Source organism: Brienomyrus brachyistius, chromosome 19 (genome assembly GCF_023856365.1).
Source record: "Brienomyrus brachyistius isolate T26 chromosome 19, BBRACH_0.4, whole genome shotgun sequence".
Taxonomy (NCBI): Eukaryota; Metazoa; Chordata; class Actinopteri; order Osteoglossiformes; family Mormyridae; genus Brienomyrus; species Brienomyrus brachyistius.
In genome coordinates this window covers 10,054,608-10,082,147 of record NC_064551.1, presented here as the reverse complement: position 1 = coordinate 10,082,147, position 27,540 = coordinate 10,054,608, and the positions used below count along the sequence as shown (strand labels likewise).

Below are 27,540 nucleotides of genomic sequence, written 5' to 3'. Positions count from 1 at the left end.
CACGTATGTCAGAGCACAGCAAACTACATCAACATTGTCTAAGATTCTCATTCTCACATGACGAACCATACTGATTGGAATTTTTGAAGATTTTTGTATTTGTTGCATACAAGCCCTTCTTACTGCAGGTACCCATTTAATTACATAGAACGGGAAAAACAACTACATTACTGGTAGTTAGTCAGGATCCGCGGAGAACAGGCAGGCAGGCAGCGGGAAAGGACGAGGCGGGTAGGCGGAATACAGGGTAAACAAGGGTTTAATCGGGAAGACTGGGGAACAGCGACGCACATTACAACAACGACCGACCTCAGACAGGGCAAGACATGGACTGATATACAAGAGACAAAGTCGAAACAACAGGGAACAGCTGGGCACAATCGGGGAAGCACACGTGGAGGATGAGAGGGCAAGGATCAGACAAGCTGGGCATGACACAGTTTTTACATTAGCTGTAATTATTACATTATTGGCTTCTACATGCATAAATAAAATGTTACCCAGAATTCAACGCGGTGTGATGTCAGCTTCGCATGTTCTACTATTCAAAGATGGGCTTGAATAACTGCATATTAAAGGTACATCCATCAAATCAAAGTAATCACAGCATTGAAATCACTTACATTACATTTATTATTTGTTGTATATTTCCCAGGTAGTAAATGCATTATTCTAATTGAAAGTGCCCTAATTCGGTCCATCCATTTAATTTCTAATTGACTTATTTTCATCTGTATAGCTGTGAAGTTCCCTGACCCATGTAGGGCCACCCATTCTTTCAGATATATTTCAGGCCTTCTTGGAATGTTGTCATATATGTCCTGTGCTGTGTGGGATATTGGATCCTTCTTAAAGAAAAAAACTTTCAGTTCCTTGAGGGATGGAGGAAGTGATGGTCTACTTCTGACTCCATTAAAAGTTAGAGGATTTTTAGATCTGGTAATTTGTAAGGCCATGGAAGGAATTAGACTTCAACTTGGCATTTATTAACTATCTCCTGGAATTGTTTAGCAGAGTGTATTGTGTGTTTATCATCCTGGAATAGTCATATAACCATCCCCAGCAACCATCAGATCTAATTCTTCTTACAAGGCGGCTGCTTGTACCATCATGAATCCCCCACATTGTTGGGTATAAGGGAAAAAGGTGAGAGATGAGTCATTAGATTATATGACTTTCTCCATTGCTCAGGCTGTCTTTGTACACCGTCCTTGGACATAAACGGCTTCCAAATAATGCCTGGGCATTATCACCAGCTGTGTGAAGCTCACCACATATGGGTTTTTTCAAGCCTGGGTTACAAGAGTTGCTTATTAATTTCTGTCGCGATTTTCAAGGCTTTATTTTGTGGAGTTTTGCAGCTGTCCTGATAAGAGTCTGTCTATCTGCTGTGAGCTCCACTATTCCTCTTTGCCAGTGCAATGCAGTCTGTCTGTCAGTCTGCTTTACTGTGAGCTCCACTATTCCTCTTTGCCAGTGCAATGCAGTCTGTCTGTCAGTCTGCTTTACTGTGAGCTCCACTATTCCTCTTTGCCAGTGCGATGCAGTCTGTCTGTCAGTCTGCTTTGCTGTGAGCTCCACTATTCCTCTTTGCCAGTACGATGCAGTCTGTCTGTCAGTCTGCTTTGCTGTGAGCTCCACTATTCCTCTTTGCCAGTGCAATGCAGTCTGTCTGTCAGTCTGCGTTCATGACTTTTGAGACAGCGTCCTCCAGACTGTAAAAAATTGCACCTACAATCTGGGATCCAACGCTTCAGAAATGTGTTACCTCATGCTGTTTTGGAAAATTAACATATCAAAGGGCTGATTGTCAGCCATTTTTTATGTTTTCCAGATAGCTCAGTGCCACTTGGATCCTCTTTGTGCCTGATGAACATCCAATTATTCGGGAAGCGAATCGTTGTCATCATGAATGAATGCATGTTATCCAAAACTATGTATATATTTTTTGCAAGAACAGAAAGCTTCACTTGCTTGCAGACTGCATATCCCTGATCAACAGTTCACAGGGAAGCTACCACACACCAGCAGGGGGCGATCAGCACCACACAGTGCCTGAGGTTCGCAGCTGCAGCAGGAAGAAGGTGAAGAGGAGGGAAAGGACAAGCTTGCTGTGCATGTACTCTGCATTTGGGAATATTGGAGGATGGCTGCCCCCCAATGGTATATTTTTTTCACTTTTTATACTAATAAACCCCACCCCTTAAAGGGTGTTTGCCTGCATCTTACTCTCATATATCTCCTTGCCTGTCACACATCATGACAGACAGTGAATAAATAAAATCCACCTTGGTCAGAGTAATCAGGCTCTATAACTAAACTTTCACTTGTATTCATCTGTAACTGTTCCATATTTATCTTAAAATCCATTACTGGCATACAATGTCTAATATTGATCCGTTTGTGCAATGCTTCCTTTTGTAGATTTAAAAGCAGTAAATATATTTCAAGTCAATAGAAATCTTATATAACTATAAAGACTTAATTTTATTAAGAAATAGGCTCACTCCCACTTTAAGCTTACAGTGCCTGATACCTGTCCAACCTCAGAGTGGTAATCACTTCACCTGAATAGTCTTAATATGTTTGTGCTGGAGATAAAATTTGACCTTTCAAGCTGAAACAAGTTTGGTATTTAAAGTCGTTCATTCCATCCCTGATAGAGGGATTTGTGAAAGCATAAAATGTTTCACGGTATGCCATACACAGAATGACTAAACAGACCTATACAATTAACATGGGCTTATGATCAATATTTTCATAATCAAAGTACAGTAAACATCTGATAATCAAAGGATAACTGTTGGAAGTCAGTGAGAGAGAACTGGTCTTTTCCTCTGACATCAGTCACACATAGTGTTGCACATTTGTGACACACTTCGAGTTACAGCATGTGTCAGATTATCCGTCAATCTTCTAACCATCTACCCTCAGGACTGCATATCCCTGGCAGCATAGGGGAACAATGCTGTGGTGCATCCTGGGTGGGGGGTTACTCCATCAGAGGGCAATTTATCAAACTGTAAGTACAAAAATGCTGAAATGAATTGGCCAGGTTTCCTGTTAGAAATAGTACACTACCCTTCATTTGACCTATTCACCTCTAGGACACACTCCCTTGTTTTGGAAACATATTCAGAGGTTGGTTATGCATGAGAGAACAGAGCAAACAAGCTACATAAAGGAATGTTTTGCATGATCCCACATTAACATTCAGAGCTTAGTTCCTTGGCAGCCAGCCTCTGTTCATATCTCAGGGTAGGTTTGCATGACATCAGTCATGAGATCATCAAAACTACTATTACTACTATATGACTATTAAAAATACATGTTTATATTCAAGCATGTCCCACATTATATTTACATACATTTTATGTATTTGCCCTTCGTGTGCTGTTCCTAATTGCTAACAGGAACTGGTGTGAGGCGACACTGCCAACCACTGCAGTAAAATGGCCAGATAGTGTTATTGTTGCATGTACTGTACAGTTTTCCTCTATTCCATGATGTTCTCTGCTACTCTCTTCTGTCACCTTTTGTGCCCCAAAGGTATTTTTAGGCAATACGGCACACAGAATGTCGGTGCGACATGGAGTACAGGGCTGCCCAACCCTGTTTCTGAAGATGCACCACTCTGCAGAACGGAAGTGCAGCCCGAATTTAATACGCTAGATATAGATGATCAGGCCCTTCAGTAGTATCTCAGTATTAGAGCCAGCTATGTTAATAATGTGGTGAAGGATATTTTTTGCTGACCTTTTTAACCAAGGCTGACCATATTTAAAATAAAAAAGAAGCCAAGTAAACCTAATCCTGTTTGCATTACCATTAACATGTACCCTCTGCAAATAAGTGATCTCTAAATAACAATAAACAGAGCAGGCACACTTATCCATGATGCCCCCCCCCCATGGATAAACCTCCTCATGAATCTAAAATTGGAAAAAAAAGAGAAAGACTCTTTGTTCTAGGTTTCTGGGTTCAACTTTAATTAGCTGCTGAATCAGTAGTCACTAGAGGATCATGGAGACGGAACCGAAAGAAGCACGTGGAAGGAGAAAGAGCAGAGAGAGACGCAAGAACAGCAAAGCGAGCAGAAAGACTCCGGAACTGCAAGTACGATAACAAATAGAGAGAAGAACATAGAACTGAGAAACAAACACACAGGGACTGAGAAGATGTAGAGAAGGGGGCAGTAAGGGACTTCATTAATATGGATTAGCAGGTAAAATGAGGGGAACATCGGAGCTGATTTAATTCACGATTTAATTACAGTATAAATACTACTAAAGGAACTTCAGAATTCAGCTTCGGGTTATAAAATTAAATGATTGTTCTGAAAACTGGGCGGCCCAGTCAGTAACACTGTTGGGTCATCCCTCCAGGGTTGGGGTCTCAATCCTGTCCCCTCTTCTCCACCTGGCTGACGTTTGCATACTGTAGTTTCCTTGAATTGTGGATTTTTCCTAGGCCAGGGCTGTCTAGAAACCCACTGCTGGAGACCTACCACCGCACAAAGCAGAGGTGTAGCCCTAATTTAACACACCTGATACAGATAACCAGGCCCTTCAGTTTATATAGCTACTGACATGCTACTGAAGGGCCTGATTATCTGCAGGGTGTGTTAGATTAGGGCCGTGCCTAAGCACTGCAGAGTGGTGGATCTCCAGCAGCAGGGTTAGGCAGACCTGGTCTAGGTTGTTCTGTAACCACGTGCCTCCTGAAAATTAATACAAAAAGAGGTAATCACCACTAACAGAGAATCTGTGTTTGGTAAAATGTGTATAGGATTTTACGGGTAAATAAACAGAAACACTATTAGATGTAAGGTAAACAAAACTTCATCTGGATCCCTCCAGTCTAACTTGTTATGCAACTGACTTCCTGTCTGCCTGTAGCAGTAGATTATACATAAATGCTTGGGTAAATATCACAATATATGATATTAAATTAACCATTTAAGACCTAGGTAAAAAGAAGTACAGAGCCAACCAAGTAAACGTTTTGAGTCAATCAAAACTCAGATTTTTGTGCACTCAAAGGCACACTTAATCACTACTGTGGTATTAATTTGGTGCATTAGCCATTTATGTAAGCAAACACACACTTGTGCAGAGTTGCCAGGTCTGCGGTTTCCCACCCAGATGGGTTATGTTGAAAATACAGTAGCGGGTTGGGGGTTTTTGGGCTGCTTTCATAATGTTCTGTGGCAGCTGACTGTAAGGGGGAAAAGTGATTATTATGAACGCAAGTGAGGGGCGGCATGGTGGTGCAGTGGTTAGCAATGTTCCCTCACTCCTCTGGGACCCAGGTTCGAGGCTCCGCCTGGGTCACATGTGTGTGGAGTTTGCATGTTCTCCCCATGTCGTCGTGGGCTTTCCTCCGGGTACTCCGGTTTCCCCCCACAGTCCAAAGACATGCTGAGGCTAAATTGCCCGTAGGAGTGCATGTGTGAGTGAGTGAGCCCTACGATGGGCTGGCCCCCCATCCTGGGTTGTTCCCTGCCTCTGGGATAGGCTCTGGACAGGTTTGGAAAATGGATAGATGGATGGACGGCAGCAAGTGCTTCTAATGCTGAGTAATACTGAATCACTAGCCACTGAAAGTCAGAGACAGACACAGAAAGCAGGGTTACCAAATCTTATGGATGAATAATGGGCCTATTATTCCTTTATAAACCTAAAATTAGCTACATCAGAAGCATTGTGGTAGTTTGCAGACACAATACTATGTTCAAGATAATAAAACTGTTACATACATGTGTGTCCATGTGACTTCATTGTGTACTGTGATTTTAAAAGTTGAACATCTGAATGTGATCAGTATGCAAAATATCGGTTTATTTCTTTGTGATAGAATATACTGGGATTTCAAATACAGGCCTACTTTCGGCTTCCGTTAGGCGGATATTAAGCAGACCTTGGGCTGGAGATTTTTGGTGGACCTGGCAACACTGCACTTGTGCGTATCGAGACGTTAGAACATCGTCAGGGGCGCATTAACTTGCATGGTTAGAGGCTCCTTGTTTATTTCAGTTGTCAAAATCCCCATGCTATTTTCTACGAGAATTTTTTTTGGAAAATGTTAGGCGGGGTGAAATCGCTTTTCGGATTAAATGTAGTTTCGGTCCGAAAACGAAAATACGGGACACCCTATACTGTTTCAAAACAGGATATGGCATTTCACTTTTCAGTACGGGACGATCTCGAAAACACGGGACTGCTGGCAGCTCCAAGTCTTTAATTTTATTTAACAAGAATAGTTGAGGTCCCTTTTTAGTGGAGGCTCCTGTGCTTCAGCCCGGGAAAGCCCGTGCACCAACGCGGCCCTAATCATACGGAATAAAACTCCAAAAATGGCTCATCACAAACGTCATAAAATTCTTCTGCATATTTAATAAAATGCGATTTTGGGCGCATAGAGAAAAATAGACATTGGCTTTTAGTTATTTATTATGAGGCTTACGCGACTCCGGCTCGTGTATACGCTCCACTACTGGCTGATCGGCTTGTCTATCAAGCGTGTGTATATTGATAATATTTCTGCTTGTGTTTGCGTCAGCTGGCCACGGAGGCGGCGCTGGGGCAGGGGCTGTGGCAGTCGGAGAAAGACTCTGTCATTTCTACTCCCTACACCTTTCACTGCGTCTCTGGCATTAAAAAAAGCGAACGACATGCAGTTCAAACCGAATCGGGAGCGCTTCTATACCACCAGATGTTGTGGATGTTGCCATGTCAGGACGGGGACGATCATACTGGGTACCTGGTACATGGTGAGTGAGGGGGAAAAAACGTACGTTTGGTGTTGAGTTTGCATGGCTTTCGTGGACGTTTGTGCGCATGAGCGATCGAGGACTGAAGGCACCAGCATTGACCTGGATGGTAAAATGGGCGCATATATACGTGGCCAACGCTGGCTTTTCGAACAGAGACGCCAGTTATTCTTGGGTAACATAACAAAAAGCGATCGTGTTCCCGCAGTGTCATGGCTCATCGCCAGTCGCCTTCGACTTGTTTAGCAGTCCTTAGCTTTAATGGCGCTAAATAGCACCACGCTTTGTAAGTTCTTTCAATTAGGCAAATGACTCCTTTAGAACAGAGAAGTGTGATTGTTCATGTGACTCGGAAGCCGGTACAGTGATCTGAGCTGATCACTTTCATTAAAATGAATATTAAGAAACAGATCAGGGATATTGTTCTCATAAGCGTAAAAGTACTTGTGAGCAAAGCATGGTGGTTACGGGTTTTGAGTATTGAGTTAGAAAGACTCAGTAGAGTCAAGAGTGTTTTTTTTCCCAGGTGTGGCTTCTAGGGGTTAGTTGGCCCTTTGAACAATTGCTCACGTATTTCTCGTAAAATGAGTTTGGCGGAAATATTCACGGATTATATGTAGCGTATAAAATTTACTATCCAAAGATCGGTGAACGTGTAGCGGAACCGTAAGATAAGTACATCTCCTTGGAAATGATTAGTGATTACTTTCCAGGTTAAGTGCTTGATTGTTTATTTTAGGATTACAGAGCTGAGCGCATGAACTGAAAGGCAAAGGGAAATGCAAGCTTTTAATTTGTTTTTTCCTCCACAGCTGAAGATGAGTCCGATGAACAGATAACACGTTTATTTTTCAGTTTTCAGGCTTGTGTAATAACTATCCTGTTACGCAAACACAAGTCCTCGTATGTTCTACTCTCTCGCTATGGGTTTTTTTAGTCACATTAACTCACTAAAGACTAAACATTTGTATTAAAACGGTCTTATTCTCAAAGGAATATAAATAATTAGGCTATTTATAATGGTTTGGATTAGTACAAGACCGGGCTGAGACAGGATTATAAGGAGCTGTATTTCCAATAATTGATAATATAGGTACACTCAATAGTTTTAAACAATATTGTATTGGCTGATATACTGTCAGTTTGTCAAACAGCAGAAACTGTTAACATAAATATCAAACAAAACTTATAAATGGTCTTTAAAAATGACCTTAGAACAAGTAAATAACATGCATTTTCACAATGCTGAATTCTCAAACGGGCGAATTTAAACTAAATTATCTATGGAACAAAAGCACCTTGCAAGCGAACCGTAGGAAAGTCTTTTTTAGTGTATGAATGAAGTTTTTAGTGAGGTATAATGTGGTATTTGCGTCCGGATTGGATCACTAACAGTTGTTTTGTCAAACTTAAAAGTAGATCCAGTTTTATTAAGTTGTAATACAGCGCTTTTCTCTTTAATTAAAGAGGGTATCGGCGCTTTATCGGCCGCTTTTCTGCCATGGTGATACATTTATGCAACCTTAATATCTGCTGCTTTTTATTAGTCTTGCCCTAGTTTTGAAAAACGTGTCTTAAGTCTGTTTGTACTACTGGGTAAATGTGGCTTTCGCGGAACTACGAGCTGTGACACATTTCAGGGAATGAGGTAGGTTTGGTGGAGTCAGTGCTACGGCGCTGAAACAAACTGCTTGCAGAAATGTTAACTTTCTGGTTCGCGGGGGAAATGTGGTTTTCATCCTGGTGTGAGAGGATGACAAACGCATAAAACAGCTTGGATGAGCAAATGAGATTTACGGGAAGGGCGGCTGTGTAAAAGTTGCTCAGAAACCATCAAGCATGGGTGAGGTTTTCTTTCCCTCACGTGTGAAGAATTTGGAGTAACTTGTACTGAATAAATGGCATCCTGGATACGTGACGGTCGTATAATGTTCCTAAGCAGCTTCCAGACCAGTACTGTAATTTCCAAGGAATCTTGTATATCCTTTAGGCTTGAATGTTTTGCACCTCACCTAAATTATCTGGCATATCAAGTTGTTCTGAATACTGGTCATTGTTTTTGAGTGTGTAGGTGTTGCCTAAATTACCTAACTTCTAAATTATCTAAAGGCTTCTAATTGGCTCATTTTAATCTTATGGTAAGGAAAATCTGTTTTCTTTCTCCAATGCAGTACTGGCGGGATGTTTAATGGGGTTGATCTGAATTTTCTATTAATTCTTTCTTTTCTCTTTTCTGAACTGAAGACAAGCAGGGTAGCAAGCAACCATTTGCAATCTGTTGCACATTTAGTGCAACTTGACCAGAACTCGATCTGTTCATTTAAATAGTGTTCAAACAGGCTAAAAGCCTGCTCTCTAAGCTAGGTGTGGTGTACAACCTTTAAGAATAAGGCGGGAGTAGACCTAATGTTTATTTGAAATTAGTGTATTCTGCTAGGTGTTTACATGATTTGCTTTCTATGTGTATGGAATATGACTACTAAAAACTGCCAATAGTTTTATGTCAGAAAGCTGTGTGCTTCTAGATAAAATTGAATGTATCAAATTTTTGGTGACTCCCATGTTAGAAACACCAGAGAACATCTGGAGGTCATCTACTCCACCATGGTATACTGAATAGGATTTTTTTGGTTGTTATTCACCAGGTGGCACTTAATTTTTCATGATTATTCTACTATCTGGCTTCTCATATTTGTTCTTTTGTCTGCTGGTTGTTCTTCTCTTCTCCAGGTTGTAAACCTGCTCTTTGGGATCCTGTTGACTGTGACTATAACTCAGCCAGAGAATCTCCCTTCCGTCGACCTGCAGTATGAGGTCATCGAACATTACTTTGCTTCTGACATGATGTCAGGTATGCTGGATGCTGATGCGTGCCAGATCGTTTGCATGCCATCTGAACAATTTTTACAGCTGTACGACTGTGAAAACATGTACTGCCGAAACTTACAGTGAGGTGCTATTTGGGAAAAACTTGTGCAAAGTAGTGTACGAATTATATTTCTACTTTACTATTGTAAAGGAAGTTTTGAGATTTGCCAGTATGCTTGCATGCATGGCAGATTCCTTACTGAGAACAGGTGGATGCTAACTCTGCCAAGTGGCGAAGGAAGTGGGTTTTGAGGTGTCGAAATACAGGCTAATGACCTCAGTTTACAGATCTCCAGTTTTAAAATGGGTGAAAGGGCTGGTCCATACTTACTGCCGACACACCACAGCACGTGCGCCGCAGTGCCAGTCTGTCCACGTTCCTCGATACTTGCTCTTTTAGCACCAACATGCCAGGAAGTTGTTCTTTGATACCAGGCCTGGGGTGGGGCTGTAGAGCATAGCTGCTCTCGCGTCACGTTTATGAACTGTGGTATGCATTATGCACTTACAGTATGCAAGGACATAGATGGGTGTATGGTATTGTAGTTACAAACATATTTTATTTTAGTTTGCATCCATAGCCTCAGCCAGTCATTCTTTGAATCCACTAGCCATGTTTGTTTTTAGTCTGGTCTTAGAGGGTTGAAAAAGTGTTTGTAGACCATCATTGGCCCAATCCACTTTGGCTTCCTGTTGCCCTGGCCAATGAACAATTGAGGCACATTTCCATTGCAGAACGAACTGTCCGCATTGTTGAAGTTTTTGAGTGGCGTGCTTCCTCACTTGCTCCCTTAAATACGATATTTGAGCTTGACCACAGTAATGAAACTTGCATCACAATGGCCAGGTCAGCTGTGCTACATCCACAGTAACTATGAATTAGCCTTAAGACTTCACTAAGGTTCTGGTCAGAAAACTCCACTGTGTGAATCCATTTTTTGTGTTTTAGTTGGTGTCTGCAGATTGAAGACACAAACCATTATAGACTGTTAGCAAGTGCTTTGATCCTGAGAGATGAAATCGACGTACATTCTCACATTGGCCTTAAATATGCCAGCAGTTGTGAAGGGGTTTGTAGTAATCAGTAACTGACCTTTATTTCACCAGCACTAATAATGGATGGTGTAGCGAGTTGGTCATGATGTAGGATGTAATCCTGAGACTTTTTTAAAATTGGCCCTTAGTCTTGGTGTTTCCTTGTTACCATTTCAGGGGGCAACAGTACTAGTTCTGCAGTGTTTCCCAACCCGGTCCTTGAGGACCCCCAGACGGTCTGTGTTTTTGGACTCTCCCAGCTGCCTGCCACACGGTCCACATATTTGCAGGACTGTGGGGAACTGTCTGAGGGTCCCTCAGGACCGGGTTTGGAATCGCTGCTCTTGAAGAGTGCATTGGCTGGCAGAGGTGGAAAGTTCAGGTCCAGAAAGTACAAATCCATACCAAGGTTTTGCTTCAACCAATCAGTTGACTGTGACTGAGACTCTTTATATGCTACTGGCTGGTAGAAACCCAATCTTGGGCTGGATTTGTCCTTTCTGAACCCAAACTTTCCACCCGTGTTGGCTGGCATGAATGGTTATACACTTGTGCGTTTGTTTAAATGACTGGTCCTTCTTGACTTGTGACAGATCTATCTGTTGTCTCTCTTGTCTCCTGCAGAAAATATCTGCGTGGGGTTTGCAATCTCATTGCTGATGATTACTATCAGTGCCATGATGGTGTATGGAGCAATAACGGTAAGTTGAGCACCTTTCTTCATTCTGGCCCTTCACCACAGCGTCCACTTCTGGTTACATCACCTTCTTGTACATTGTTGACTAAGTTGACCTCCGACAGCTGTTTGCACACTTCACAGCATCTCCCTCAGATATTTAAATATGTATTGAGCGATTTCTGTTGTGTATTGCTGCAATCTTAATATATGTAGGGTATGAATTGTTGCTTGGTTCTCAAGTCTCCACACTGTTGTAGTCTATTGTTCATGATGTATTCCTTACATAATGCATGCAATTACCATATCAATGACAGTAGATTGAGTGATATAAGCTATACAGCACAATAGGGTTAATATTTCTGTAGTATATATGTAACAATGCTGAAAATTCAGCCCATCAGACTAATGTCTTGAAACCTTCACTAAACCTTTTGGGAGAAATTATTTTCATTACAAAATTGTAAAAACGGGGCGGCATGCTGGTGCAGTGGTTAGCACTGTTGCCTCACACCTCTGTGACCCGGGTTCAAATCTCCGTCTGGGTTACATGCGTGTGGAGTTTGCATGTTCTCCCCATGTCGTCGTGGGGTTTCCTCCAGGTACTCTGGTTTCCCCCCACAGTCCAAAAGGCTAATTGGAGTTACTAAAGTGTGCATGCGTGAGTGAATGGTGTGTGAGTGTGCCCTGCGATGGGCTGGCCCCCCATCCTCGGTTGTTCCATGCCTCGGGCCCATTGCTTCCGGGATAGGCTCTGGACCCCCCGCAACCCAGTAGGATAAGCGGTTTGGAAAACGGATGGATGGATGGTATTGTAAAAACAAAGCACACTTTTTTTTTTTTTTTTATGTAATTCACTAGCCAAGACTCGGATAAAACTTAAATATCTTAAAATGTAGCTGTGGAGGTTCTTATTGTGTATTTGTTTTTGCCAAATGAAACTTCAAGACTCGAGATGCTTTATGTGTTATTTAAGGTGTTGTGAGTGTGTTGGGATACTTACTCATTCAGCCACACCCAGCACGTGGAACAATGAACATTGTACAGCATAAATAAACAAACAGACAAGATGCGTAATAGTGCAGTGAATACAAGAAACACTTGGACTGTACTTCATGTTGAAAGCAGCCACAAGCCGCTAGAATAGCTTTCCACTGGATTACCTGGGTCCTGTAATATTCATATGACAGATGGGAGTTCGGTTACTACTATCTTCTGGGGCCAATTCAAAACCCGCCGTATGGCCTTTCTGTACTTTCTGAACTTTGGCTCCACCACATTGAATGACGATACTCTTGGTGAGAACACTCCCAGTGATATTGAGGTAGAAGATAAGTGTGGTGTCATCCATCGTAGGAAGCGATTACACTGATCTCTGTCCATCTCAGGCTCAGGCTGTACTTGTGGACAGTTTACACTGGAGAGTAGTGGTGTAACTGACTGAATACCCCTCCCGTCACGTTTCGGCGCGCTTGTGAATTAATTGTAAAGGGTGAAATATTTTTACTGCCGCTGTTACTTTTTAAGTAATAATTCCCTAAATCTCAATGCTGTGGACGTCCATAGAGGACATGCATTCAGGACGTGACTCTTATTTCTCCCAATGGGGGAAGAATTACCCCATTATGTGAAGCACATGGGGGAAGTTTTAGAGTTTTGGTGGGAATGCGCTAAAATAAATATCTGCATGCACTCCATAGCATTTTTTACTGGAATCTGCTTCCCTCTTTCTCCATGGATAATGTTTGTTGTTTTGTGATCTCAAGAAAATAACTTTGGCTGTGTTGAAATCATGAGAGAAATTAGTTGCATTCTCGACATAAGATAGAAGATAATGGTGCATCCTCTATGGACTTCTGCACGATGCAGAAATAAAGCAGTTATCTGTGTGTTCACATCAAAGGGACATTTTAAGTTCCTTGCCTTAAGTGTTTATTAAGTACTAAATTGGAAGCAAGGATATTTGTTTTCCTCATTTTGTTTTGCTGATCTGAGAAATGATCCAATCTGCGACTCAAAAAAAAGTTTTGTGATGTGTTGCACTCCTTCTCTGAAAAGCCATGTGGTGACTGGAGAGTGACTCCTGGTCTTTCTCCTGAAGTTCACAACAATCTCCTTCATTATACTGATGTTCTGGGTGAAGTTAATGCTGGGGCACCATCCAGATTCTACACCTCCTCATTTCTGAATGAGGATTTATCATTATGGATACTAATGAGATTGAATATAACCACAGTAACCAAACTTGATGATGTGGTTGCTTCAGAATATGACCATATAGTCCCAGTTGTTCTTTAGGTTTAGGTGAATGCTTACACTATATGAATGCTACCTGGCAGGAACCAGTAGCAGGTGGAGTATCTGAGGACCTATGAAGCTCAGCCACCTGCTTGCCAGGCATATTGGAGCTGAAGTTGAATAACATCCTGGTGTAGATCATCTTGTCCAGATGAAGGGCCAGAAAGACAGTGTCAGCCAGTGACCTGTTCCTCTGGTTTGCACACCAGACCACTGAAGTTGGTGCTTGTAGTTATTCAAAATACCGTTGCTGTTTTCAACCTTCTTAGATCAGGCTAAAAGCAAACATGGCTGGCGGATACAATGAATGGTTGGCTGAGGGAGTCAAGAAATACCGGCAGTTGTTCTCCTGAAGCACTGTGGGATTGTGGACTAGAACAAAGATGTTGAGAATGTCAGTGAAAACAAGCCGTGCTCTGCATGTCTGTCTTTAGAACACAGATGCAAATGATGCAATCAGGGCACGTAGCTTTGTGGACTTTGACCTTGCTGAAAGTTTTCCCCGCTTCCTGCCCAGGCAGTTATGCAAGGAGCTTTGGGTGTCTGGCTAATGTTTTGAACCTCAAACTGCAAAAATGTTGTTCATTTATTCGACTAATCATGTCCTGTTAAATTGGATTTTTTTTTTTTTATCTGAGGCCTCTCTCCTGTGTAGCTCCTGCAGATGCCTTGTCAGCTCCCCCATGTTGTGATGCCAACCTGTCCTCCTAAGCCAATATTTGTGTGTCTGATGGCCTTTTGCAGCTTGTACCTGGTTCTCCTGAAGCACTCAGTCTCTGAAAGTGTTAGACATTCCTTTGTTTTGGTGTTTATGTAATTGGTGAGGTTGTTAGATGATATATCTCACTGGCAGTGGGGTGGAGCGTGGTTGGTCCTGCAGATACAGCAGGGCGTGCTGCTCCCCTTTAATGCCGGTGTAGCCATGCTCTGGCGTGATCCTGACTCTGGTTGCTGTTGCGATGTGCTGGTGAATCTTCCACAGCACTTTTTAAGTTCCCCTTGATGATTAATCAGCCTTGGGGTTCACCCTCCTGCCTGCTTATCACGGTGTACGACTCGCTAAGCATTCGCTTGCAGCTGGATGTAAACAGTAAGAATAGTGGCTTAATTCCCGCATTAGGTCAGAGGGCTGCCATATAACTGTGAGGAACTTGATGTGAGTTGGCCAAGAACTTTCTTTGTACGCCAGGAGCCGTCGATGGTAGAACGGCACCACCTCTGGGATCGCTGGTTTTTTCAGCTCACTGGCCTTAAGTACTGTATTGTAAATCAAAGGGCCTGCAAGTATGGTTCAGCCAAGTGTCTGTGAAGGTGGCAATGGAACACTCTCATCTCTGGCTGAGAATTACGCTGGCAGTACAGTTTACCTGTCTTATAATCCAGCATGTTCAGCAGTAGCATAGACTGCCGTGAGGTATTGAGCAGATATCAGCAGTCCCACCAGGTGGGCCTGGATTCAGCATCTTTGTCATACAATGTCCTTGATTCACACAATGAACAGTGTCAAAGCTTTTTGATGTTTTTGAGGACAATACCCATTCTGCTCTAATTCTACACTGACAATACTGCGCAATTTTCTTTTTAAACAGGCACTTAAACAGATGCTGTTTTGTAAGGCCTAGAAGTAAACGGGAAACTATTTTAAAACATTTTGTGTATTTGAAGCAACATATTTTGCTGTTTTGTTTGCTCTATTTGTTTTGCATACCAGCAACAAACTCTTAGCTCTAAGGTCTGCCCCCTCACTCTGGCCCTGGACCCATGTTTACAGATATGACATCAGTATCAGGAGACAAGCTGAGGCAAGGAATCTTGGCTTTGAATTTTTTATTTTATTTTTTTTTTTGTCCTGCAAATTCTGAACACTTGTACTCCATCACTTGATCTACCATTCCAGATTGCCATCAGTGAAAACTTTTGCATTCTCTGTCCCGATTTAATTCTCCATTAATTTATAAATTGTCAGGTATATTCCAACAGTTGTGCGAACTGAAAATGAAAATGTTGCCATGGTGGTAATGATCTTACCATGTCTGATCCCATAAAAAAGGCAGAAAATGCATGATTTGCAAAGTCTCAAACTAGGGCAGATGCACATGAATGGTGCTTCTGATGTGAGATACTGTCGCTTGCCTGTCTGACTGTACTTGCTTGTTCCTTCTCAGCACCGCGATGGCTGGCTGATCCCCTTCTTCTGCTACCAGCTCTTTGACTTTGCCCTGAGCTGCCTGGTGGCTGTCAGCTCCCTCAGCTACCTGCCACACATCAAGGATTATCTAGAGCAGCTGGTCAGTTACCTGCTAGTCATGTGGGGGAATGACTCTGTCGATTCAACATTTATTTTGCACTCCTTTTAGCACAGGAAATATTAGTTAAATAATTAGTTGCAGGTACAATGTAAATATGTTTAGTATATTTGTGTTTTATATATATATGTGTGTGTATAATTTTTGTCTTTATGTGCAATATAGTTAGCTTCACAGGATCACTAAGAATAGAATGATTTTTTTTATGTTTGAAATTAACTGTTTGTAACCAGTATATTATATGATCTGAATTTATTTAGCCTGTGTAAGTCAGACTTGGTGTGAAACCTAGTAGGGTATGAGGAGTTAAATTTCTAGTAAGCACATCTGATTAGATGTTAGATGATCTGCCCTTACTCGCACTTTCACATTCCCCATTTTGGTTCTTCATTAAGGCACAAAAGATGTTATGCAGCCCAAAAACCACAATTTTAGTGCCATTTGACTTTTTCCACCAGTAGTTCAATATAATTAGTCTGGGACTTCTTGTGGTGCTGCTTCTCTTTGCTGGTGGTATGTTCTCGCTGTTGGCATACCGTAGTGTCCATAGCTTGTAAAAATGCCCCCCTCCTCCCCCCCCCAGCCGGACTTCCCCTACAAGGACAGCCTGCTTTCCCTTGACAACAGCTGCCTGCTCCTCTTCGTTCTCGTCTTCTTCGCCTTCCTCCTCATCCTCAAGGTAAAGATCCGGTGAAATTTTCTAGACGGACATGAGAAGTTTGATGTGTTTTTCATTGATTCTCCTCTCATTGGGGCGGCTTTCTCTCCCTTCCTGATAAGGCCTACCTGATCAACTGCGTGTGGAACTGTTACAAGTACATCAACAACAGGCACCTACCTGAGATTGCAGTCTATCCCTCCTTTGAAGCACCTCTCCAGGTACCCATTTAAATCCCTACCAGGCAATGCGACACTGTCCAATCAGAATGATATAAATTGAACACTCCCTGAATGATTGGCTGATTGGAACAGCGTCCTTACGAACCCCTGTCCTTGTCGTGCAGTATGTCCTGCCCACCTATGAGATGGCCATGAAGATGCCGGAGAAGGAGCCTCCTCCTCCATACCTGCCTGCCTGAGGTGCCCCGTTCCTGCCTGCGTAGTGGAGTCCTGCACCTTCAGCATCCTCTGGCCCCCGCAGTTTGCAGGGTGGCCATCGGTTGTGTCCTTTACATTTTTCCTTTACTCCTGTCTTTTGTTTTGATAAAATCTCACATGGCAATAATATTGCTTGATTTCTGATTAGTCTTTTTTGGCCGCTGTCTACTCCTTAAATGAGTGAATATGAATATGTGCATTTAAATATAACCTTTTCTTCATCTGATTTTGGCACTTTACGTAGTTCTGCATAGGTTTTCCTCCTCTTGATTCCCACATAATCGAAGATGAAGAGTAGTTTATATGTAACCTGTATGAAAACGCCCCCATTACAACTTTCATGTACACCAAGGTTCTTCCTTAAGCTTTTGTTCGTCTCTTGCGTTTGTGTTTTGTTCACCTGTAGGGTTTGTGTTGTTTAAAAGGAGTGAGGGCTGGGGCTTCTGCTGGGTCACAGCCCAAAGAGAGCAGCTGGGCTCGTGACCTTCAGTGGTGGCATGATGCTTCTTTTGTTTATGGTTCCTTATGGAAAACAAGTACCTTCAATAAATGTTTAGATACATTTGCATTTACATTTTCTTTGCCTGACAATTTTGTCCTGAGTGATGCGCAAATGAGGCAGATAATGCATACATGCATACATACATACATGCATACATGCAACGCTTCCAGTTATTGGACCAGAAACAAGGGCAAAAAAGTTCTGAGGTACAAGATCTTAATAGTGTTGATATTTCCAGACTGTTGTGGTAATGAGATTTTTTTGGGAAATGTGAAATTTTCTGTAAATTACAAACACTTCAGACCTGGTTATTAATAGCTAAAAAAGAAATTTGTTGACGCAAGTGTGTTTAAATACTTCATGTTTGAAATCCTCGAAATCAAGATTTCGTGTGAATCACCCTTATTGAGTGCCTCCTGTTCTCATAAACAAACTCCAAGTAGAAAATGCATACACAAAATTTTTCAAAAATAAACATCCACCAGTGCATGTTTAATTAGCTCCCGGCTCTAAGTGTGGAGCTTATGTGTTCTGTCCAGTCCAAAGACGCAGCTGAGTTATCTGTTAGTTGTCTTTAGTTCGTGGAAGTGTGTGTGTGTGTGTGTGTGTGTGTGTGTGTACCCTACGAAGAAGTGGCACCCTTCAGTGTGTTCCCTTGACTCCACACTCTGTATCACCCCATACTAGATAAATGGTAAAAATGATAGATGACTGGATGACATGCAAGTTATGATAGTATTGATGGAATGCAAAATGTAATCATTCAATATTTCTAAAATCGTATTTTTTTGAAGGCCTTACATCTATATGAGAAAAGTCTTGTATATAAATGTTTTGATGAATTTGCATTTACATTTTCTTTGCCTTTTGTCCAGAGTAATGCGCAGATGAAGCAAATAATGCATGCATATATACACACATACATGCATACATACATATATACATACATACATACATGCATACATACATATATGCATACATACAGACATATATACAGACATACATGCATACATATATATATATATATATATATATATATACAGACAGACATACACGCATACATACATACATACAGACATACATGCATACAGTACTGTGCAAAAGTCTTAGGCAGTCCAACGAAATGTTTAAAGCTGTTTATCTGAGTAGCAAGTGTACTTTGGCTTAGAATCAAAAAACACAGTTTAACATTAGAACGTGCAAATTTATGAATAACACAATAAAAACTAGTAATTTCTTCCATCCATTTTCCAAACCACTTATCCTACTGGGTCACGGGAGGTCTGGAGCCTATCCTGGAAGCAATGGGCATGAGGCAGAGTAATAATTTCTTCTGTTTTCTAAAAAGTTACTGATATCTAGTTGGATGGCTAGATGAACACCACTTCAGTTCCCAAACTTCTCCTCAGGGGCACCTCAGCCGTTCCATGATTTTGTTAAATTTCACCAACAGCCCAATTAAATAATTAATTATATTGGTTTAAAAAGTCAGTGACAGATTGACTAGCTGTATGAGGTGTGCTAGTGGCCAAGTCAAAAGATACATGGCTGCACTGGACGGTCGCTGCAAATACAAGGATGATTTTAGCAGGTTCTGAAATGGCTAAGCTGACACACTTTGACAGGCATAATATAGTTTTACACCAACACGAGGACAATCTAAACATCATTTTGTTTGCCTGCCTAAGACTTTTGCACAGTACTGTATACACACACACACTCATATATATATATATATATTTTTTTTATGTGTGTCTGCATATATAATATAATCAAGAGCACTTGGACACAGGGGGGCGAAGCACCGTCCACATGGTTGAAAACACATTGCTGAAGTGCCCTCTAGAGTGGACAAAGTGACAGTGCTGTCTAGGGTGTCCCCGCCTTGTGAGGTATGATGACACACTACAGAACAAGACAATGTAATCAACCTTGCCAGAAGAGGAAATGGAATGCAGTGCTGTAAATGGTACCCCTAAATGGTGAGAAATCATGAAAAGTGTCCAAATCGGTGCCCCTCCAGTGGATTAAATGGGATGCAGTGCTGTAAAGGACACTCCTAAGTGGTGAGAAATCATGATGAAGTGTCTAAATCGCTGCCCCTCCAGTGGATTAAATGGGATGCAGTGCTGTAAAGGACACTCCTAAGTGGTGAGAAATCATGATGAAGTGTCTAAATCGGTGCCCCTCCAGTGGATTAAATGGGATGCAGTGCTGTAAAGGACACTCCTAAGTGGTGAGAAATCATGATGAAGTGTCCAAATCGGTGCCCCTCCAGTGGATTAAATGGGATGCAGTGCTGTAAAGGACACTCGTAAGTGGTGAGAAATCATGATTAAGTGTCCAAATCGGTGCCCCACCAGTTGATTAAATGGGATGCAGTGCTATAAATGATACTCCTAAGTGGTGAGAAATCATGATGAGGTGTCCAAATCGGTGCCCCTCCAGTGGATTAAATGGGATGCAGTGTTATAAATGATACTCCTAAGTGGTGAGAAATCATGATGAAGTGTTCAAATCAGTGCCCCTCCAGTGGATTAAATGGGATGCAGTGCTGTAAAGGACACTCCTAAGTGGTGAGAAATCATGATTAAGTGTCCAAATTGGTGCCTCTGTGTGATGTGAACATGTAATGCAGTTCCATATGAGATGCCCTTACAACTGGGTAAACTTGAGGTGCCCTATGGGTGCATTTCTAGAGGGGAAACATACTTGGGTTGCCCATCCTTGCAATGGAGAGAACATTTCCAATGGAGGCCCTTCCAGTGAAAACATGACATGTGGTACTTTCCATATGTTCCTATATGCGAGAAAATGTGATATCTAGGTTGCCTCCAGCTGCCTTGTGTTGTTTTCCCTTTTTTAAATGGACGCCTAAGCTTAGATTATACTACAATTAGAGTTTAAAATACTTATTTCCATTTTTATTCTTGCAGTTAAATAAACTTACATTTTTAAAAACATACATCTATTTCAACCATTCATCTATGGCCAGCAAGTAAACATCTTTTCATCCTGTCATCCTTTAGCTGTCTGTGGTAGCGAGTGGCACACATCCATTAAAATACATTAAAAGTGCATATAGGAGATATCAGAACCTACACCTCGCCATATGTCTGTAAAATAAGTGTTGTGTTTAGACCTATTAAGAGAAGCAAGTAATATTCAAGAAGTATTTTTAATTTTGCTAATTTTGTACTCCTTATAGCCTCTTGCGCCCTCTGCTGGTTCATATTGAGTCCTTCGCATGACCCTGAAATAGATGCTATTATGGGTGATTCTCATGAAACCATCAACATCATTATCGAAACCTTTGTATCATTACCGCAAAAGTGTCCATTTAATGATAATTTAATTAATCAAAAAAATGTAGTTTGCTTTTTAAATTCATGTGTAGAATCTATATGTTGTGGTCCTTCAGGTTTGCCACATTACTTAAAAATATATCAAGTTTCAGTGAAATATGAAAAACATTAGGCTGTAGATTCCAGAAGCTGTTGAGCTAATGACAGAAATCAGTCAAAATCAAACAAAAATGTGAACTTAAAAATATACATTATTTCAGAGTTTCAAGTAACTGAGCATGACTGGTAATAAGCAATTTTTAAAAACGCGAATATGTATGTATCGGCTTTCTTAATAGTCTTGATGTTTCCTGACTGTTGGGGTAATGAGATTTTTAAGGACCTGTTTTGGGAATGTTAAAGCACATGTTAAATTTTCTGTAAATTATTTTAATTTACCCTTACAAACACTTCAGAGCTGGTTATTAATGGCTAAAAATACACAAAAAAATAAACATCCCCAATGCATGTATAATTAGCTCCTGGCTCTAAGTGTGGAGCTTATGTGTTCTGTCCAGTCCAAAGACGCAGGTGAATCAGGATCTGTAAATTGTCCTTAGTTTGTGAAAGTGTCTGTGTGAGTGTGTACCCTACGAAGGACTGCCGCTCCCTTCAGTGTGTTCCCTTGTGCTGCCTGGGATAGACTCCAGGCTCCGTATCACCCTCTACTGGAAAAATGGCAAAAATGATGGATGACTGGATGACACACATTATGATTGCATTGTACATTGCACCAATAGCATCATTCAACATTTCTAAAATCATACCCTTTTCTTTTTGAAGGGCTTAAATCTATTTCAGGAAAGTCTTGCTATACCACTAAACTAACGTTGTGCTTTAAGACTGGATCTCCCGGATTTCTCTGTCATACTCAGCGCATCCCTTTCATCCACTCCAGTGCTGTTTTTTTCCATCATCATCAACAACAACTACAGAAACATTTTAATTCCTGCCCAACAAAGTTTCAATAAATGACTTCAACAAAGGCTGACCGCCTTCCATTCAGAGGCCGGGTCAGGATAGACCCAATGATTTTGCGAGCTTTATCCATTAATCACATTATGATTGGATGCATTCCATGATCAATGGATTGGGCAGCCCTGGTTTGCAGAATTAATTACTCAATATTTTGTTTTTATTTTTTGGTGAGGGGTGGCCACATATTTAATTGGGGGGCATCCTTGGCTACCCCTTACATCCACCCTTACAGGTTATAGTCTGACTGTATACCTTGCATGTCACAAATAAAAATCCAGGAATCCAAGGTTTGTTTATTTCCTGTCCTGTACTGGGACCGTCCCATAGCTCTGGTCTGTTTTCATTCGATGGTCCCTGGTTTAAGAAAGGTTACGATCTCCTGGTCTATAATATGTCCTTTGTTAAAAATGCAGCAGTCAGAGACAAAAACGTACAGCAAAACGTTAAAAAAAAGAATATTACCAACAATTTAGTCATCATTATTCTGTACTATATATGTTACAGTGAGCATAGTATTTTTACTTAAGCTTGATTACTTTCTGTTAATTGATTACAGTAAATTATGACAAAAGTTTCTACCGCTAATACAAATTAAAATGAATGCAGCAGGAAACACTGTGTGACAAGAACCTCAGTATAATGTAGTATAATTATAAATATATTAATTTATTTTTATTGCTAGGTCTATAAAATGCTTTTATTGATAGAATATATTTCTATCTTTATATTAAGAAAAATATGTTTTAAGAATATTTGGTAAGTCTCCACCTCCACATTTGGGTTGGCTAAGCTTTTGCACGTGTTTTGGTTAGGAATGTTTAAATTTACTCTCTAGAACATATATATTTCAGATACTTGTGAGTTCAGCACAGGAACTTGAAACTGATGCGGGGAAGAGCTTCGAAACAATGAAATCTCTATTCGGCGGTCTGGTCTGCTGCTTCTCGGTCCTGACTTGGGAGGTGCACGGGACCTACAAGGCAAAGGATTTTACACTACAGAGCGACTCACCTGAAAGTTACACTACAAACAGACTTAGCGCACGGTCACGGGCGCCAGACAGGGCCATGTCAACACCAAGGACGCTGGATACCAGAGGTAGGCTCCATTTTGAGGTATTTTCTAAGAATCTGCTACACTCTTATGTGGGAAGAAGAATTAGATATGATAGGGAAGATCATGTGATTGGATATGTCTGTGACTTAGATTACCTGAAGCTGCACTTCCTATTTTTGACCACTAGGGAAAGGAGCTCAGTGCAAAAGCCGCCCCCTAGACCTGGTCTTCATCATCGACAGCTCCCGAAGCGTACGTCCTGGCGAGTTTGAAAAGGTGAAGATATTCCTAGTCGACATGGTAGACACATTGGACGTTGGCCCCACTGCTACCAGGGTGGCAGTGGTTAACTACGCCAGCACGGTCAAGATCGAGTTCCTACTCAAGACGCACCTCAACAAGGTAGACATGAAGCAGGCTCTGATGCGCATCCAGCCGCTGGCCACGGGCACGATGACTGGCCTTGCCATCAGGACAGCCCTGGAGAAGGCCTTCACTGAGCAGTCAGGTGCTCGGCCACCTTCCCAGAACATCGGTAAGGTAGCCATCATCGTGACGGACGGCCGACCCCAGGACCAGGTGGAGGAGGTGTCAGCCACAGCCCGAGCCTCTGGCATAGAGATCTACGCTGTTGGGGTGGACCGAGCCGACATCCAGTCGCTCCAGCTGATGGCCAGTAATCCTTTGAATGCGCATGTCTTTTATGTGGAGACCTACGGAGTCATAGAGCAGCTCACCTCCAAATTTCGCGAGACTCTGTGTGGTAAGAGCGAGGCCGAGTTTGTCACTAATACCCTCACTGTTGGACAGCTGGACAAAGTAGGTTTAGAGCATGATTTATTTATCGTCTTAAATGAAGTTTATAATATATACAAAATGAAACAAATTTGATAATGCATATATTATATTATATTATATTATATTATATTATATTATATTTTCTTGGTTTTCTTGGAGACGTGTAATTTTAGATAATTTAGCTTTATTTGAGAAAGTTGTTGGTTTTAAAAATATGTTTTAGTTTAGAAATAATTATTTAGAATGCAGTAAGAAATTGATTGTTGATATATATATATGTATATGTATATATATATATATATATATATATATATATATATATATATATATATATATATATATACACACACACACACACACACACATATACACTATTTAAACTGAAATGCATTTCACACTAAACTTTACCCATAAATTCCAGGAACTTTCTAGGTCTAAGACTGAACTAAGCTGATTCTGCTTGGTTTTGCCAGTTATGTCCAATAGCAAACACAGTGTCAGTGCTTTACTATCTTACTTTACTACTTTACGTTACATTACTACTACTATTAATAGGCATACATACAACTGAAGAAAAACACTAAACATCCAGGTTACAGATAAAAATAATATTTCATATTATAATCCACATTAAAACACAAAATTTACCATCAGCACCACAAACTGCAGTTTCATTGTGCATTTTTTTAACCAGTACATCTTTCACCAGATGCATTATAAAAAATTTATCTATTATCAGAGATTAGCCCTGGGTGTCCATGGGAAATGGACCTTTTGTAGTTATATAAAAGCACGCATTGATGCCGAGTGCTGAATAGTTCCACTTCTAGCCAGCAGGCCAGAGGCGATTGTCTGACCTCATTCGTTCCAGGTCTGGACCCCTGTGCTCTTGGCCACGGCTGCCAGCACATATGCGTCAACAGCAACGCCTCCTATTACTGCAAGTGTCGCGAGGGCTTTGTCTTGAACGAAGACAAGAAAACGTGTCAGAGTAAGAACATTTCTTTATTCTAAACACTAACCCTGAGCTACAGCTGACTGGATAGTACAGCCAGGGCTGGAAATAAAGGTCAGTCACTCCCCAGAGGCGAGACATTTAGACGTGGGGCGACTACAAAAAAAACTGAGCTGGCTAGTCAAGAATCTGCATGTTGGACCAAATTTTTACTGAACTATTCCAGTTGGCTAGTAGAAAACATTCTGAGAAAACTTTACTTAAGGCCATGTTTTTTGTAATTTATAAACACTCATAATGCATTATAATGCATTCATAAAGCATTACTGTACAAACATGGCTACAAATATTTATAAAAAGGCATAACACATTATAGCCATGTGTATTATGCATTATGAATGCTATATGAAGGTCTCTATAATGCACTATAGATACCTTTATAATGCAGTATAATGGTTGGTATAAGCATTAAGGATGCATTATAATGCATTATGAGTGTTTATATATTACTAAAAACATTGCCTTACGTAAAGTGTTACCAAAATTTACTTAAGTTGCATCACTGACGCTGTTTATGCATCTTCATTTTGATTCTCCTGCATCTGGTCACTAAACCCAGTCTGGTATAATATTTGCAGCTGCTGAGAATGAATAATCAGTTACAGCACAATGACCTCAGCAATCTGTAATTTCCTGACATTTTAGAAATTTAAAAGGAATCATTGATCACTGGCTCCATTCGTCTCCGGACTAGCTCTTAGGCTCACTTAACATTCAATGAATCTTTAAATGAAGGAGAATTTCAGGTACTGTGTCTTAAATCTCCATTGCATCTGTTCTTATACAGGTTTCCATTCAGTTTTGAATGGTCTTTAAGCAACGAACAGCCATATTTTAAATCAGATGTTGCTAGGAAACACACTGCCAGCAGTGTAGGGCTGTGGTTTTGGTATTTCCCAATATTGAAATTCTCAACCATAATTGTAGGCAGTAGCACAACTCAAAATGTCATTTGTTTGTTAGAATAACATTCTTGACGTGAAGAATGGACACCAACACACCCCAAAAGTCAGTTTTCTGAGTTAATGGTCCCCAACCCAAAGTACCTCACAACTAGACACTCTAAACAAGTGGTTCTTTCGCAGACTGGGGGGGGGGCATTTAAGTTTAATAAGTTTAACTGTCTCCATTATTTTCATTGTTCGCAGATGCTATTTGAATAGGGTCATAAACAAGGGGCTTGGCTTGAAGCCAGCTTTTTTTGGAAATTAACTTACCCCTCCTCAAAACTTAAAGCATTCCATGGCCTTATGGGGCATCCCTACTCTAAACAGATGGTCATGTTATGCCAACCAACCACCATCATGAAATAACCATGATTCTTTTACCATGTATCTTCAATCATGTTTTGGACAAATATGATGTGGAGAGTAGTGATGTGACCGGTCCGTTCACTGCAGTCGTCACAGCAAGATCAGTGTGCATGGGCTGCAGTAGATAGCTGTGATGCTGTGAGACTGAGATCCCGATGCTAATGGACCCTGTTTTGCCGCTCTGACTGGTAGAGGTGAAAGCTGTGGTGACTATGGATCCGTGTAAGTGCGAGGCCCGGCTGGCGTTCCAGAAGCAGACGCAGGAATCCTTCCTGACACTCACGGCAAGACATATCCTTCCGGTATTTCCTTTCTGTGTCCTTCACCTTTTAAAATATATCCACAATGACGAACTCGGCTTACCAGTTTACCAAGTAAGATTCCATTTAGAAATTCCATGGTAAAAATACACTAGTGGCCAAAATTGTGGAAACACTTCCAGTTTTTAGAGACTGCAGAACTATATTCCAGTTACTCCAGTTACTTATTTGATCGTCAAGTGCATGATATTTGTAAACATTCTTTGATTGTTTATTAATATTAACATCTATATTCACGTACTAATTTTTTAAGTGTAATACCAAAAATGCTACGTGTTTCTGTCATTTCGATCACTAGTGTAATACTGTATATTACATGGATGTTGGACAAAAAATATGCAGAAAGTACATTATATATCTGTCCTTTAGCTACTTAGCAATAATGACTTGGCGTATGAAATTTCTTTAACTGTCTGTTTTACTGGATGACTTAACACACCGGGTGCAACGCTTGGAGCGTACTGCAGGGGGCCGCATGTAGGGAAAGGCAAGCACAGCCTCCTCCGCCCATGGACAACGAAAACAAAGGTCCTCTGGGAACCACCTGATGCATCCTTCCACCAATCAGTGTGACTTGCAGTTTGGAGCTTATTACAGCAGAGAGAGGAAGCTCAGAAGGCATCCTACACTCAAAATGGACACCCAGTCCATTTGATCCAGTTCCTACTGTATCTGTTAGGCTGCAAATGGTAGCAACTGTAAATTCCTTTGACAGACGGACCAAGATGTCTGTACTAAACTCTTCAAGGAGAGAATATCAATTTGCATTTAGAAACCACAGATAGCAGCAGATGAAAGGTGATCAGCGGAATTCAATGCACGATGTATTAAGTAGAAATATATATAGTATATTTATATATGTAGATATGTGTCAATATAATGTGAGAAAACAGAGCATTGAGGATAAACTTTTGCCCATGCTGTGGTGTATAACTCAGTAATGCCTATTTACAGCAAAAATACTGGAATGAACTTCATTCATTTCTGGAATGTACCATGTATGTTTGCTTTAAAATAAATTACTTGGAAAAATGCACAAAATTATGTCTTTCTATACTTTACAGATGTTCTTTCTTGGAAACAGTGAATTTGTGCTCATTCATGAACATTAATAAATGTGTGCAGAGTGCTGGCTGCTACCCATTAGCTGTGATGGTCTAT

At 41.0% G+C, this 27,540-nt stretch overlaps 2 protein-coding genes across 2 annotated transcripts; both read left to right on the top strand.

Annotated features, from left to right (window-relative positions):
- The first annotated feature begins 6,561 nt into the window (after positions 1-6,561).
- LOC125714336 (lysosomal-associated transmembrane protein 4A-like) lies at positions 6,562-17,625 on the top strand. Its single transcript, XM_048984841.1, has 7 exons — positions 6,562-6,772; positions 9,503-9,623; positions 11,300-11,376; positions 15,815-15,937; positions 16,539-16,634; positions 16,736-16,834; positions 16,960-17,625. Exons 1-7 carry the CDS (start codon positions 6,674-6,676, stop codon positions 17,032-17,034), a joined length of 690 nt encoding a protein of 229 aa, XP_048840798.1. The 5' UTR covers positions 6,562-6,673; the 3' UTR covers positions 17,035-17,625.
- A 5,160-nt stretch (positions 17,626-22,785) lies between these two features.
- Positions 22,786-27,268, top strand: matn3a (matrilin 3a). The gene is made up of 5 exons (XM_048986336.1): positions 22,786-22,975; positions 23,121-23,696; positions 24,603-24,722; positions 26,252-26,350; positions 26,802-27,268. Exons 1-5 carry the CDS (start codon positions 22,786-22,788, stop codon positions 26,858-26,860), a joined length of 1,044 nt encoding a protein of 347 aa, XP_048842293.1. The 3' UTR covers positions 26,861-27,268.
- Positions 27,269-27,540: the final 272 nt, after the last annotated feature.

Bases quoted from the DNA above. Each gene is read 5' to 3' on its own strand.
- LOC125714336 (XM_048984841.1), top strand. From the start codon at position 6,674: ATGCAGTTCAAACCGAATCGGGAGCGCTTCTATACCACCAGATGTTGT. The intron at 16,635-16,735 runs GTAAAGATCCGG...CTTCCTGATAAG, and splicing joins CCTTCCTCCTCATCCTCAAG to GCCTACCTGATCAACTGCGT. The intron at 16,835-16,959 runs GTACCCATTTAA...CTTGTCGTGCAG, and splicing joins CCTTTGAAGCACCTCTCCAG to TATGTCCTGCCCACCTATGA.
- matn3a (XM_048986336.1), top strand. From the start codon at position 22,786: ATGAAATCTCTATTCGGCGGTCTGGTCTGCTGCTTCTCGGTCCTGACT. The intron at 23,697-24,602 runs GTAAGAGCGAGG...CATTCGTTCCAG, and splicing joins ATTTCGCGAGACTCTGTGTG to GTCTGGACCCCTGTGCTCTT. The intron at 24,723-26,251 runs GTAAGAACATTT...TCTGACTGGTAG, and splicing joins AGACAAGAAAACGTGTCAGA to AGGTGAAAGCTGTGGTGACT.